Source organism: Brachyistius frenatus, unplaced genomic scaffold, assembly GCF_029030835.1.
Source record: "Brachyistius frenatus isolate BFR_SWC_R1_liver_20210118 unplaced genomic scaffold, ASM2903083v1 Contig_410, whole genome shotgun sequence".
Taxonomy (NCBI): Eukaryota; Metazoa; Chordata; class Actinopteri; family Embiotocidae; genus Brachyistius; species Brachyistius frenatus.
Window position 1 is genome coordinate 166,448 of NW_027211009.1, and position 15,132 is coordinate 181,579.

The following is a 15,132-nucleotide window of genomic DNA, read 5'->3' on the forward strand; positions in this document are numbered from 1 at the left end:
TTCAAGCAGACTGTACCTGTGATGGGAGATCCTCCGGTCTTCCTGGGGTCAGACCAGGCCAGGTAAGCAGAGTTGTGGCGCATGCTCACGATCTGAGGAGGCGCAGGGGCATCGGGAACGTCTGTAGAAATACAGTGATGAGGTTGAACAGTCAGGAAAAGCTCAAGCTTTAAGTTCAACACTAATTCGGCCTTCGAAATCCATCAAGTACAGTCACTTACTGAATGGATGTTTCGCCACGACTGGCTCAGACTTGAGTCCGTCTCCAACGCCGTATTTGTTCTCAGCACAGACTCTGAAGATGTATTCTGTTCCCTCGTGAAGACCGGTCACCCTCATGCTGTTTGTTTCCACAGTGGAGGACACGGTCACCCACATGTTGGTGACAGAGTCCCTCTTTTCCAGGATGTAGTTGGTAATCTCGGAACCGCCGTCATCTTTGGGAGCACCCCACCTCAGTGTGGCGCCATCAGCAGTAACGTCCTTGAATTTAATTGGTCCAACAGGGAGGCCAGGTTTACCCACCACCCTGAGAGGAGACAGGGGGATACATTTTTTACCTTTGTTAATTATTTAGATATAGTAAGTGTGGTATGGATATGACTGGACCTAGCATTTAAAGGGGAATGTCCTTCTGTTGTATATTCATGAAGTTTCATGTCCTTGTAGATGTATGAGTCCTACCTGATGAAGATGGTGGACTCCCTGCTTCCAGCACTGTTTTTCAGGGTGATCGTGTACTTGGAAGCATCAGTCCTTTGGCAGTCCCTGATCAGGAGGGTGGTGTTGACGGCAGAAGACTCGGCACACACCCGGCCGGTGTCCGTCAGGTCTTCATCATCTCCCTTCTTCCAGGAGACTTTGGGCGTAGGTTTTCCAATAATTGGGATCTTCAGACGCACGGTGGTGCCCTCTTTGGCAATGTAGCACATGTTGGGCAACTCCCTCAAGTCACAGGCGGGATGAACTTCAGAGGATAGAAAAAAGTATATTAAAAAACTGCACTTTGAATACTTAATAATAATTACACATTTTCTCATATGTGTTTGTCTGGATGTTTCATAAATATGGACACGTACTGATCTGGTCCTTGGCGACCACTGTCAGCTCTTTGGCAGGGCTCTCTCCAGAGTCATTCACAGCTTTGACTCTGTAGTTGTACTCTCTGCCCTCCACCAGGTCCTTTGCACTGTACTGCATGTTCTTGGACCTCATGAGCTCCTTGTAGTTGTCATCACCGTTAAGAACCTCCAGCACATAGCAGATGATGCGGCTGCCACCATCGGTGAGTGGTTTCTTCCAGCTTAGAGTGCAGGAGTCCTTGGTAACCAGCAGGGTCTTAAGGTCCATGACAGGCCCAGGCTCCTCTGCATAATTACATATGAGCATAGTGAGTTTGAAATTCAAAAGAACCAAAAACAAGTATAACATCTGTTCCAATCCAACCCACCGGATGCTCTGACTGCATCGGCTGTCTCGCAGGCCTCTCCAACACCGAGCTGATTCACTGCTGACACTCTGAAGCAGTACGACCGACCGGGATCCAGGTCTGGAACCTTAAATGATGTCTTGTTGCAGTTATTGGAGACAATGGACCAGGCCTTCCTCTCGGTGTCACGTTTCTCCACTACGTAGTGGGTGACCTCAGAGCCACCGTCAATTAGAGGAGTATCCCAGTAGATGGAGGAACTGTCCTTGGTTGTGTCCTTCACCATCAGGTTGGCCGGTGGTCCAGGAGTGTCTAGAAAGATACCGCAACACTTCACAACAGTGCCTCTTAAAATAGTTTTGTCATTTGGGAACATATTCCTTCGTCTGACATATCAGTCAGTCTGTACTGAACAGAACAACTACAAACAGACTGAGATTAATGCATTCGCTCAATGTAAAAAACAAGTCCTGTACTGACCCACAACTTTGACAATGATGGTGTACATCTTCATGCCAGACGAGCTCTCCAGGCTTAGGATGTATTTGCCAGCATCGTATCTGTTGACGTTCTCTACCACCACCATGGTGTCAGTATTGGTGGATTTGATGACGATGCCCTGACGGTCCTTGATGTTGGTGTTCATCTTTGCCCAGGTGATCCTGGGAGTGGGGCGGCCCTTGTAGGTCGCCTGCAGCCTCATGGTTACACCGGCCTGCAGCTCCAGGCCTTCCTTCAGCTCCGCACTCAGCTGTGCCTCGGGAGCGACTACATTAACGTGCACACAGACGATGTTTTTTAGAGAGAGTGTGAGGAATTCAAATAAATACAGTGCAGGGAATTAAAGTTATACATACCAATGATGTCCTTGGCAACGTGTTTGTCAGGTACTTCAGCTGGCTCGCCGAAGCCGACTTTGTTGACAGCAGTGATGCGGCACTGGTACTCTGCTTTGTTGATGAGGTTCTGGATGGTGTACCTGGTCTCCTGCAGGTTCCTGGGTACATTGCAGCGGATCCAGTCCGCGGTGTTGGCCCTCTTACACTCCACCAAGTATCCAAGAACGGGGCTTCCACCGTTGTTGGCGGGGGCGGTCCAGTTGAGACTGATGGTGCTGTTGGTGGTGTCAGTCACACTGGGATTCACAACGGGTCCAGGAGGAGCTGAAGAAGAGCACATTGAGTTCAGATTACACGTAGAACCGTTGATGTTTTTAACATAAAAAAGAAATACAGAAAGGGATATCTTTTCAAGGTCTTCAGAGGGAATGATAGTCGGACTCACTGATGGGATTCTGTGCGGTGGTGCCAGCAGAGGGATCACTAGGTTTGCCTTGCCCAGCCACGTTGACGGCAGTGACTCTGAACTCGTACTCGACTCCTTCTGTGAGGCCTGAAACTTCCAGGGTCCTTTCTGTCATAGGCTTCCTGTTCAGCTTGGCCCAATTCAACTCCTTGGTCTCTTTCTTTTCCAGCATGTAGCCCAGGATGGTGGACTTTCCATCATCAGCAGGCTCCTTCCAGCTCACAGTCATGTGGTCTTTGGTCACGTTGGTGATCACTGGGGCCTCGCAAGGGCCAGGGACGGCTGGAAGTGACACCACAGTTCAGGTTTTAGTTTAGATAATCAAACCATAACTCAGGTTTGAAATAAGCAACCGAATCTGGACTTGGAGTCAGACCAACATGTAGATGTGGACAGAATGTGGGATGTGATGGTAAACTGCTGCTCATCACACCTACAGTATGTCACAGGTTAAGACCAAGTTTAAACTGTAACTCTGGATGCTAATGTTCTTATAGCTTCCATTAATATTATGATGTGATGTATGACCTCAGACAAAAGGCAGGTGATGACTCACTGTATGGGTTCCTGGCGACGACAGGGGCGGTGATAATGGCATCTCCAACTCCCCACATGTTCTCAGCGCGGATTCGGAACTGGTACTCATGGCCCTCGATTAGCTTCTCCACATTCAACTCAGGGACATCCCCCTTGATCTTGGAGGAGACCTGGGCCCAGTTAGCTCTGCTGGTCTCACGCTTGTCCACAATAAAGTTGCTGATGGGGGCACCGCCATCGTTCAGAGGCGACTCCCAGGACAGTTTAACACGGGTGGCGAACACCTCAAGGTATTTGGGATTGGCAGGAGGTCCGGGCACATCTGCAGAAACACAAGTCAGTTAGTATGGAATGCAGAAGGCTGAAGCTGTGTGCACATCTTGTAGAATTTAAAGTGCATATAATCTACAGACTGTGGAGAACATCCAAGTTGGTTGAGTTTCACCAGAAAAAAGGGTTCTCACCGAGAACGTTGACCTGGATCTCGGCAGTCTTGGAGCCGCTGGCGTTCTCAGCCACGATGGTGTAGGTTCCTGTGTGATCCTTGGTGACAGCTGTCATCTCCAGCTGGAAGTGATGCCTCTGCTGGGTGATGACCTGGCCCTCACCTGACTTCAGGTTATCATCGCCTCTCTTCCAGGTCACTCTGGGCATGGGCTTCCCAAACACTTCGGCCTCCAGGAGGACTGTGGCTCCTGCTCGCACCTTTATACCCTTCTGCATCTTGGCATTGAGCTCCAGTCTCGGAGGAACTGTGTTTAAAAAGATGAGATACATAAATACACAGCTCAGACCTTAAACAAACTGTTCGTCAGTGACTGGTTTATAAAAGGAGTGTTTCGTTGAAATCTCTCACCATTCTCTCCACAGACCAGGACAGGGTCAGTTGGCTCTGAGGGTTTGCTCATGTTGACAGCCGTTTTGGCGGTCACTCTGAACTGGTACTGCAGGTCCCTCTCCAGCCCGGTCACTGTATACTCCTCCCTCGGGACGTTCTGGCTGCTGGTGTTGCACCGGATCCAAGTGTCTCCTGGCACCCGCATGACCTCAACATAGTAGCCAATGATCTTGCTTCCGCCATCGTTCTTGGGACGAGTCCAGACCAGAGAGACTGAGTTCTTGGTTACATCCAGGATCTCAGGTTTACCCGGAGTGTCTGTAACACAAAAAAGGCAAATAAGTATAAGTAAGGAATCTCATTTAAGTGATTGAAATAAGCTTGTTGCACAGCTGTTGGTGACAAACTTACCAACGGGCGTTCTGGCAGTAACAAAGTCGGTCTTCTTGCTTGGTTTCCCCTGGCCAGCACGGTTGATGGCGGACACTCTGAAGGTGTACTCCAGGCCCTCGATGAGGCCAGCACACGGGTACTCAGTGGTGCGGACCATAGTGTCATTGGCCTTCACCCACAGCAGGCTGTTTCTTTCCTTACGCTCAATGTAGTAACCGGTGATAGGACTGCCCCCGTCACTCTCTGGCTTATCCCAGGCCACAAACATACAGTCCTTGTTAGTCTTGTTGATGCGGCAGTTGGTGGGCTCGCCAGGAACTTCTACAGACAAAAAAGACATAAACTTAGAAATAAACATACATCTAAACAAAGCCTGCACTTGAGACCTATTTCAATTGAACCTACCGAAGGGGAACTTGGCGACCATCCTATCAGACTGAAGCGGGTCTGACACGCCGTAGCGATTCTCAGCACGGATGCGGAAAACATACTCCTTCCCAGGGATAAGTTTTCCCAGCCTGCAACTGGTCTTGGAGCCGGAAGAGGTGGCCGTCACCCAGTCGCCTCTACTCACATCACATTTCTCCACTATGTAGCTGGTGATATTGCTGCCTCCGTCCTCCAGAGGTTTGTTCCAGGACAAGGAGCAAGCATCAGCGTTGATGTCACTGATCTCCACGGGGCCCTCGGGAGCACCAGGGATGTCTGGAATACACAGAAAAGTTAGCTTTTCCTGTCATGCTCATTCTCTGTTTCGTCTTGGGTCGTCTTATCGTAGGTGACACTGACCTTTGATGAGGATCTTCAGGGACTCGACCACCTTTGCCGAGCTGTTCTCAGCCACCAGGCTGTACTCTCCGCTGTCCGTCCTCGACACGTCTTTGATGATCAGGACGCACATGTTGGTGGACTGGTGCACGGCCAGACGGCTGGATGGGACCACTGCATTCTCACCGCGCATCCACTTGCAGATGGGGGCAGGTTTTCCTGAGACCACCGCCTCGACTCTGAGTTTGGCTCCGGCTCTAGCGCTCACTGTCTCTGGCATGATGATCTTCGGCTCCCCTACAGGTGAGGACATCAGAATGGGACTCATTACAATTGCTAGAAGCTGAGAGCTGCTTTCAGATAGTAAATGGTGATACTGTTTAGTGTTATCCCTGGATTTTATGTATTTAGTGTTATTCCTCGATCTAACTGTATCACATGTTCCTGTGAAAATAAGTGAAGATGATGCCTACAATGGAAACATTTATAAAACTACAATTTAAACATCTCTTATTACTCAGACTTGACTTACATATCTGTTCCTTGATCTCGATTGGCTCCCTGGTCTCGGTGAACAAGCTCAGGCCCATGATGTTCTTGGCAGCAACTCTGAACCTGTACCTCTTGCCCTCCTTCAGGCCGCTGATACTGATCATCAAACCTTTAACAGTGGTGTAGGAGTTCCACACTTCCTTTTCAGGTTCCTCATCTTCCTCCTCGTACACAGGAGGCGGTGGAGGTGGCGGAGGAGCTTCCTCTCCTTCAGGAACCTGTGGTAAGCCAAAAAGGGAGGTTGTGGATTAATGATTCACATTTGCAGATTTGCTCAATAACAAGAAAATATATTGACTTAGTCAGTCCCTCCAGGATTTCGCTTCCAGTTTTTTTGTGATTATTGGGATAACATTTTTCTGATATTGTGGTGAATTTTTTTCAAAAATTGCGATGTACTTTGCAGAGTTTTTAGCAAAAAATTGCGGGAATGAAAAAACATTTCAAATTGGGAAAGAGGTTGTTTTTTTTAACCACTTCCTGATAAAGGAATACATCTGTAATCACTTCCTGTGATAATAATCAGGCTGCATATCACAGAAATATTTTTGTTCTAATCTTTTTTTATTCATTTATTGAATTTACAGAGCCATGGGGCTAAAAGTTACAAAAATAAATCATGAAAGCTGTGTATGTTTTCAGAACAGGCAGTCTGTGACTGTAATATAGAAACAACGACTACATCAGCTGTCAAAATAAGCGCTTTAGATGCTGTTTAATTCATGTTCATTCAACACAGACCTGCTGAATGCACATAAACAGAGACATCTCGACAACTGGACATGTGTGTAAAACTAATTTAATATACAGTAATATGGAATCACTTCCTTTGATAATAAATATTGAATTAGACAATTTTATTCTGAAGCCCACATTTCCCATAAACACCGCCACTTCCTGTTTCTCCTCTTGTTCCGTAGTTTGTTTTGGTGAGATGAGTGAAGCAGAGCCTTTCTGATTGTAAATGCGTGAGTTATTTGTCTTAATAAAGTGAGTTTTGTCTGAAAAGATTTACTTTATAATGTCAAAACTTTCAGCACAGATTCTGCTAACGATGTTTTTTGCAGAAAAATCGCGGGAATAAAAAAAATTGTAAGCTCCCGCATATATTGCAGAGTTTGCTTGAATTTGCGTTAATTATTGCGATTGCAAAATCACGATTTCCTGGAGGGACTGAATAAAGTATCGCAAGAGTAAATATAATTGTAAAATGTGATTAATAGTTTAGCACAAATTGTGTATATTAATTGAATTAGCAACAGCAGACCAAAAAAGGGTTTTAGATCTCTGTAAAATAAAATTCACACTCGATTGAAGCAGAGAGAAGAATCGGTTTGGTCACATGACGAACCTCCACAGGGGCTGGTGGCTCTGGAGGAGGTTTCACCTCAATGTACTCAATCACATAACCATCGATCTTGGCACCACCGTCACTCATGGGCTTCACCCAGCCGATCATGGCGCTGTTCTTAGTGATCTCCAGAACGCTGATCTTCTGACAAGGTTCTGGCTTGCCTGAAAAATTAAATCAGATGGGTGTGTTGAAGTGTTGACAGATGACTGATGTAAAAGACGAGAGAGCAGCTCTTAGAACTCCTGTTGTGATGGAGATGATACGTACTGACAGGATCAGAAGCCAGGTAGGAAGTGGGTGACACTTTGGGAACTCCAGAACCATACTCATTGACAGCTGTCACTCTGAAATAGTATTCGGCGCCCGGCATCAGACCGCTGACTTTGAAAGGAATCTTATCCAGCGCAAGGTCGCCCTTCACGGTCGCCCATGTCTTGCGGTCAATTTCACGCTTCTCGACGATGTAGTGGACGACCTCACTGCCACCGTTATTCTCTGGTGGACCCCAGGATAGTATGGCTGACGTCTGTTTGATGTCTGAAGCTTCCAGATTCAGCACAGGTCCGGGAGTGTCTTTGGGGCAACATGAATAATGACGTTTGAATTTAGTTTTCCATTTTGTGATTTCATTGAAAAAATGCATTTTGATCGATTGTTGACGGCAGTTAAGTTGAGCTTGTATGAATTATGAAAGGAACACCAGGACTTACCCAGAACCTTGACGTTGACAAACACAGCCTTCTCTCCAGCAATGCTATGCAGAGTCAGGCAGTATTTTCCAGAGTCGTCGCGAGTGCTGTCAGGAATGACCAGGAAGGTCATGGTGTCGATGATGTCAACTTTACCCTTCCTGACCACGTTATCAATGCCCATCTTTCTCCAACTGACCTTGGGGGGTGGTCTGCCTCTGATGGTGGCACAAAGTCTGATCGGACAACCGGCTCTCACCGTCAGACCCTGCTTTAGGTCGGCATCCAAATCGATCTCTGGAGCCTCTGTTGGAAGAAACGCTGCAAGTGTTATCTTGGAATCACCAGTTCAGATCACATCTTCATGGTAACCCATAGTACCTGCCCCGATGTCAAGAATCTTTAGTTCTCTGGTTACCTTAAAGACGACTCAAATATAATGAAGTCCTCACCTAGAATCTCCTTGGGAATCACTGGTGCCCCCAGGTCGCAGGGCAGGCTCATGCCCACCTGGTTCTGAGCTGACACTCTGAATTCATACACAAGTTTCTCATCCAGACTTGTGACAGTGAACTCGCACACGACCAGCTGCGCTGCCACGTTGCACCTCTTCCAGCTGTCATCTCCTTTCTTGGTGTGGCCCTGCGCCCTCATCTCCACAACATAGCCAATGAGGGGCACTCCACCATCCGACACGGGCTTGGTCCAGCCCAGGCTGACTGTGGATTTTGTGCTGTCCAAGACCTTCATGTTAGTAGGAGGTGCAGGAGGTTCTGTAAGAAGACATAAAAGGTGTGTGAAGCCACATATCTTGTCAGTATTAACAATCTTAAACACTTGAAAACATTATTGTTTGTTACATACCGACGACATCCTTGGCAGTGATGGCCCGTGAAGCCTTGCTTGGGCTGCCGATGCCAATTTCATTCACAGCCTTCACTCTGTACTGGTAATCATGGAGGGGCAGCAGTCCAGTAACTGTTAAGCGAGTTGCAGGAACTGGATCCCTGTTGACCGGAGACCACCGGACGGCATGCTCCTCTCTCTTCTCCAACAGATATCCTATGATGGGCTTTCCGCCATCTTTCTCTGGCTCTGACCACTGCACAGTCATCTCCTCCTTGCCGATTTTGGTGACCTCTGGTGTTTCGGGAGCGTCGGGCACACTGAACTGGGTGCCAGCAAGAATGGCCTCGCTCTGCACTGCGGGTCCAGGACCCATCTTATTCTCAGCTCGGACTCTGAAGATATACTCGTTACCCTCAATAAGACGGGTGACCTTAGCTTTGTTGGTGATGACCGCATTGGAGTGGACGGACCAGACTCCTCTCTTGGTATCACATTTCTCAATAATGTAGTTGTAGATTTCACAGCCACCATCATCCTCCGGGACTTCCCAGGCCAGATGGCACCTGTCGATGGTCATACCAGACACCTTGAGATCCCTAATGGGGCCGGGTCTATCCAGGACGTTGACCTTACCATGAGCAGAGCAGGTTCCTGCGCTGTTGGAGGCCGTGACAACGTATTTACCGCTGTCAGTGCGCCTGGCACCAGTAAACAGCAGCTTTGAGAAATCTGCACCGGTTTCAATCTGAAGCCTGGGGCCCTTCCTAATCTCCTCTGTGCTCTCATCCTTGGTCCATTTGACATCAGGATGAGGTTTGCCCTTCACTATTGCCTCGATAGGAATGGAGTCTCCTGCCTTCACTACAAGGATTCCATCCAGTTTAATCTTGATCTCAGGCTCCACAAGTTGTTCCTTCACCAGGACTTCAGCTGTGGTCACCCAGTTGCTCTCACCTCCCTCGTTCTTAGTCTGAACTCTGAACTGATAGATCTGGTTCTCGATGCACCTGTCAGCCATGAAGTAAGTCTCTTTGATGGCGCCCTTGTGAATCCTCTCCCACTCCTCGGCGTCCTTTGGTTTCTTCTCAACATGATAAGACAGATTACGGCTACCACCATCGTAGTCAGGTTTCTTCCACTTGAGGAAGCAGAAGGTCTTGCCAATTTCAGAAATTTGGAAGTCAATGGGTTCACCAGGTTTCTCAATGGGATCAACTGCCAGCACAGGTGTCTTGGTCTCAATGGATGGACCAGCGCCAATCTTGTTCTCTGCGCTGACACGGAAGAAGTACTCACAACCTTCAGTAAGAGTAACCTTCATCAGGCGCTTCGTGCAGTCACTGGAGACGACTGTCCATTTTCTCTGGCTGGGCTGACGACACTCAATAATGTACTGATTGATCTCGGTGCCACCATTGTCCTCGGGGTTCTCCCAGGACACCATGCAGGAGTTTTTGGTGACGTAGGCCACTTTCACATTCTGGCAAGCTCCTGGTGTGTCCAGGACATTGACAATAATTGTAGCCTGTGCCTGTCCACTGCTGTTCTTGGCAACAATGGAATATTTACCATAGTCAGACCTGACTGACTCATTAATGACCAGCTCACACATAGGGTAGTTGTTGTTCATCTCTGTGCGCTTATCCCGGGGCAATGCTCTGGCATCCTTGGTCCATGTGATCTCTGGATCTGGTCTGCCCTTTACTCTTGTAATCAAACTGATGATCTGACCTGCCCTGACTGTCAGAGAATCGCGGCAGGACGCGTCAACAACCACTTCAGGGGGCACCAGGATGTCCTTTGCCAAGATGGTCTCAGAGAGCTCCTTGGGTTCACTGTCTCCAACTTTGTTGGTGGCTCTGATGCGTAGTCGGTACTCCATTCCTTCAATGAGGCCTGGCACTCTGTAGGCACACATCTTGATGAGGTCCTTGTTGATTCTGTCCCACTGAGCACTTCCTGACTTCTGAGCCTCAACCACATATCCCAGAATGGGACTGCCTCCGTCTCTTGTTGGCTTGGTCCAGCAGATGTCAGCATAGGACTTACTCCAGTCCCTGAGTTTAAGATTTCCAGGGGGTCCAGGTTTGGTAAGAGCACGAGTGGCCTTGACGGGATCGGAGGTGGCAGAAGGCTCACTGATACCAGCAATGTTTTCAGCAAACACTCTGAACTCATAGCTGTTGCCTTCAAACAGGCCAGAGACACGGTATCTGAGGTCCAGAACGGGAGTTTTGTTGACACGGATCCACTTTCCTGTCATTTCTCTGCGTTCTATCACGTAGCCGCTGATGGGGCTTCCTCCATCGTACTCGGGAAGAGCCCATTCCAGTGTCACAGCATTCTCTGTGATGTCAGAACACTCTGGGGGGCCTGGTGGTCCAGGAGGGTTGAACATGTGTTTGGCAATAGTGGGAGGACTCTCAAGCCCAGCACCAATGCCGATCTTGTTTTCTGCACGGACACGGACGATGTACTCACGGCCCTTCTCCAGCCTGGACACTTTGGCCTTGGTGCTGGTGCCGCTGGAGCTCACAACAGACCAGGGCTCCCATGGCTTCTTCACATCTTTCTTCTCTACCACATAGTTGTTGATGGGCGTGCCACCGTCGTCTTTGGGCGCCCTCCATTGGATCATCATGTAATCAGGGGTGACCTCCAAGATATTGATGGGTCCAATGGGTGGTCCTGGAATGTCCAGCACGGTAACGTGAAGGGCAACGGTCTTGCTGCCTGTCGGGTTGGACACGGTGAGGATGTACTCTCCTGTGTCTCCTCTCTGGCACTCAGGGATAGTGAGGATGGTCGAGGATCCAGCCGACTCGATGGAGTTGCGGCCCTCAGATGTGATCTCCTTGCCGTCGGTCATCCATTTGGCGATGGGAATGGGGATGCCTGTCATTTTGGCTGGAAGAACAATTGTGCTGCCGGCTTTGAGAACGAGACCTTCAATAAGCTTCACATCAACGTCAATGGTAGGCGCCACTGAAAGGAAACAAAACGGCAACAATTATGGGATGTTTTCAGGCCTGTAAATAAGAACATGAGCAGCATTCACCATGACAAACAACCCAATAAGAATAAGGTGTCATACATGTCTTCTCCTGGCAGGTGACGGGGACGCTGGTGTCAGGACGGCTCACACCAATGGCGTTCTGAGCCTTGACCCTAAAGCGGTAAGTCTTGCCCTCCACCAGATCCGTGACGTGGCTGTGGTTGTTGCTCACGGTCTTGAAGGTGACCCAGTCAGTCTGGCCCTCTTCCTGGTGCTCCACGATGAAGCCGGTAATTTCACTTCCACCGGTGCGATCGGGCCACTCCCACGCCAACCACACCTCTGTCTTGTCTGCATCAGTATGGTGCATGTTCTTGGGTGGACCAGGAGGATCTGAAGGATGTCCAGGAAAGGACAATTAATTTCCAAGTATTGATGGATTTCAATTTCTGGCTTTTCAAATGTGTAAATCACTGAGCAGTTGACAAGACATGTTATAGAACTATCGACACAGTTTACACCGAAATTTGAGATACATTCATTATGACTACATAGTAAGTACATTTATAGAAGTGAATGGAATCATGATTTTTACTCACAGAGAGGATCGATGGCCTTGATCGGTGTTTTGGTCACAACAAAGTCGCTCCTGCCGAACTGGTTCTCAGCAGCCACCCTGAACAGGTACTGGATTCCCTCCATCAGGTACATGGCCATCAGACTCAGCTTCTTATTGGCTGCAGCGACGGGCACCCACTGCTCGCCAGCCACGTCCTTCTTCTGCACAACATAGTGGGAGATGACAGCGCCACCGTTGTCCTCGGGAACTTTCCAGGTCAGGTAGGCGGACTCGCTGGTCACCTCGGAGACCACGAAGTCTCTGGGAGGAGAAGGCTTGTCTGGTGGAAACAAAAGTGAGTTAGAGTGAAGTCCACATTTTTTCTGAAGACTATTGATTAATATCTTTTGTGTCAGTCGTGATTTAACTTACTCAGCACAAGCACGGCGACAGTTGCTGATTTCTTTCCAGCAGCATTCTCCGCAGTGAGGGTGAAGTTGCCAGAGTCTGCACGGACACACTTGGGGATGAAGACTTTGGTGCCGGTAGCGGTGACAGCGACTGTGATGTGAGTAGGAACATCTCCGTCGTTCTTCTTCCAGCTGAGGGTAGGTGTCGGTACACCCTTAACGATGGCGCTCAGGGTGATGTCTGTGCCCAGCATGGCCAGGTGGTCACGTGACATGTTGGCATCCAGCAGCAACTCTGGCTCCTCTGTGGAGGGAAAATGTTCATGGTATTTAGTAAAGTAGATGGTGTGGAGAGTCTGAAGCTACGTTAACATACATAACGTATTAGTTTGAGGTGAAATCTATTTAACGTGGAAAAACAGTTTTTTATATTTGTTGTGAAAATATGTTTTGTTGTCACTTTAATTATGCTAGCAGTTAATGTTAGCAACAATATTGCTAACGAACAAAATCTCTGTGGCTTTCTAGATGTAAAGCTAGTAAAATGTTATGATACATAAATTCTGTACAGTATTATGTATCAGTTTTAAGTTTTTTTTGCGAATAAAGCCCCGACCTGCTAGCTAACTAGATAACATCGTGTTCAATCAGTAAAAATAATTGTATTTGTATTTATTGGAAATCTTTTTCAAGGTTAGCTAACTTTAAAAAGGCCGTTTGTGCTTAATAATATAATTGAACCCTTTACCGAGTCTGTCGTGGACTTTGATGGTCTGTTTGACGTAGGCGGGATCAGATCGGCCCGCAGCATTGACAGTGAAGATCCTGAAGATGTACTCCTGTCCGTTGGTAAGACCCGTCACCACATAGTGAAGGTTGGGGCACTGCTCCGGGGTCTCATTGGCCTGAACCCACTCCACAGCTCCGGGCTTCTGGTACTCGACGATGTAGCCAAAGATACGGCCCCTCCCGTCGTGGCGGGGCATCTGCCACTTCAGGCTGACAGAGTCCTTGGTCTTATCGTAGGCCTCGGGGGTCACTGGTGGGCTGGGGAGCACTGTGAGGAGAACAGAGAGGACTTACAACCAGTTTTATGGGGAACAATAAATGAAGTCTGACAACCTTGTTTTAATGGTTGTGGAAAAAAATTGATGTTTTTGAAATACACGTAAACTAAAAAACGATTAAATATTAAACTTACTTGTACTTTATGAACCAAGAAAAATTTTGCAAATCCAAAATGCTCAAATGCAAATAGAATAAAATATTATCTATATGGATAATATTTCCATGAGTCTGTGTCACACTGACCGATGGGATCTTTAGCGAGGATGGGTTTGGAGGGAACACTGGGATCTCCGGTTCCCAGCTCATTCTCAGCCATCACCCTGAACTCATACTCGCAGCCCTCCACCAGGTCCTGGACTCTGAACTGAGTGGCCGGGTACAATGGTTCTCTGGTGGCTCTAGACCACCTCTTGGCTGTTGGCTCCTTCTTCTCCAGGATGTAGTTGGTGATGGGTTTCCCGCCATCACGAGGTCGGTTCCACAGCACCAGCGTGTTGGTGCCGTACACCTCCCTGACTGTCGGCATCTCAGGGGCCTCAGGGACTCCTGCAAGGGGGGGAAGCAGGGGCCAAACATGAGTCGGATTTCTAGAACGTTGACAGAAGGATGTCTTTCCTATGTGCCCAGTAATTTTGAGCTTTTCTATCTGTACTAATTTGAGTAAATTTATCCAAAAAGATCCATCCAACAGTTAATGAAAACAGACTATAATAATTCTGTGACCTTGAAGGCAAATTTTCATTAATTTTCTTTGATAAATCATCAGATTGTTCACAAACGAAGAGGGTTCAACGACTGGAAGATTTTATTAAAAACATTGATTTTACTAATGGAGATTTGTACAGTATCCAAAGTTTATTTGTAATGGATTTAGGGGCGCTGGACCATGAAAAAAAAGAACCACACAGGATATGTCTAAATATGGAGACAAGAACGTACTGAAGAGATCTTTGGCTCTCATCTCCTCAGACTCCAGAGGGTGGCTGATACCGTACATGTTCTCTGCACAGATCCTCATGATGTACTCCCTGCCCTCTGTCAGCTTGGGGATCTGGGAGAAGAAACAACATGTAAACAACCTCTCTTCCACTAGACTCCTGGAGATTTGCAGAAAGGAGACTTGGGTCTGCTCCACCTACCTTGCATGTGGTCTTGGTTGTGGCGGACGTTACTGAGGTCCAGTTTTCTCTGTTAACGTCCCTCTTCTCAACGATATAGTTAGAGACGTCGAAGCCGCCGCTGTCCAGAGGAGGCTTCCAGGAGATCACCATGTACTCCCTGTGCACCTCTTCAAACACTACTGGACCAACCGGAGGAGTCGGACGGTCTGCAGGGAGGAAGAGAACGGCAGGAAAGGAATGGTGAGAAAATCTGTCAACCGAGCCC

General features: G+C 48.0%; 1 protein-coding gene across 1 annotated transcript in view; it reads right to left on the minus strand.

Moving 5' to 3' along the window:
• The window catches only part of ttn.1 (titin, tandem duplicate 1), a gene marked incomplete at its 5' end in the record, with an annotated part of 76,027 nt that overhangs the window by 43,120 nt on the left and 17,775 nt on the right, over nt 1–15,132 (minus strand). Inside the window, 27 exon segments of the mRNA XM_069725127.1 lie at nt 17–121; nt 222–529; nt 685–967; nt 1,080–1,367; nt 1,451–1,741; nt 1,910–2,197; nt 2,287–2,592; nt 2,714–3,016; nt 3,291–3,593; nt 3,736–4,023; nt 4,128–4,427; nt 4,521–4,823; nt 4,908–5,207; nt 5,292–5,567; nt 5,803–6,040; nt 7,174–7,337; nt 7,444–7,749; nt 7,887–8,171; nt 8,318–8,638; nt 8,730–11,699; nt 11,809–12,102; nt 12,309–12,608; nt 12,701–12,982; nt 13,427–13,735; nt 13,990–14,292; nt 14,686–14,797; nt 14,886–15,073. Of these exon segments, the coding sequence (XP_069581228.1) occupies nt 17–121; nt 222–529; nt 685–967; nt 1,080–1,367; nt 1,451–1,741; nt 1,910–2,197; nt 2,287–2,592; nt 2,714–3,016; nt 3,291–3,593; nt 3,736–4,023; nt 4,128–4,427; nt 4,521–4,823; nt 4,908–5,207; nt 5,292–5,567; nt 5,803–6,040; nt 7,174–7,337; nt 7,444–7,749; nt 7,887–8,171; nt 8,318–8,638; nt 8,730–11,699; nt 11,809–12,102; nt 12,309–12,608; nt 12,701–12,982; nt 13,427–13,735; nt 13,990–14,292; nt 14,686–14,797; nt 14,886–15,073 (10,014 nt within the window).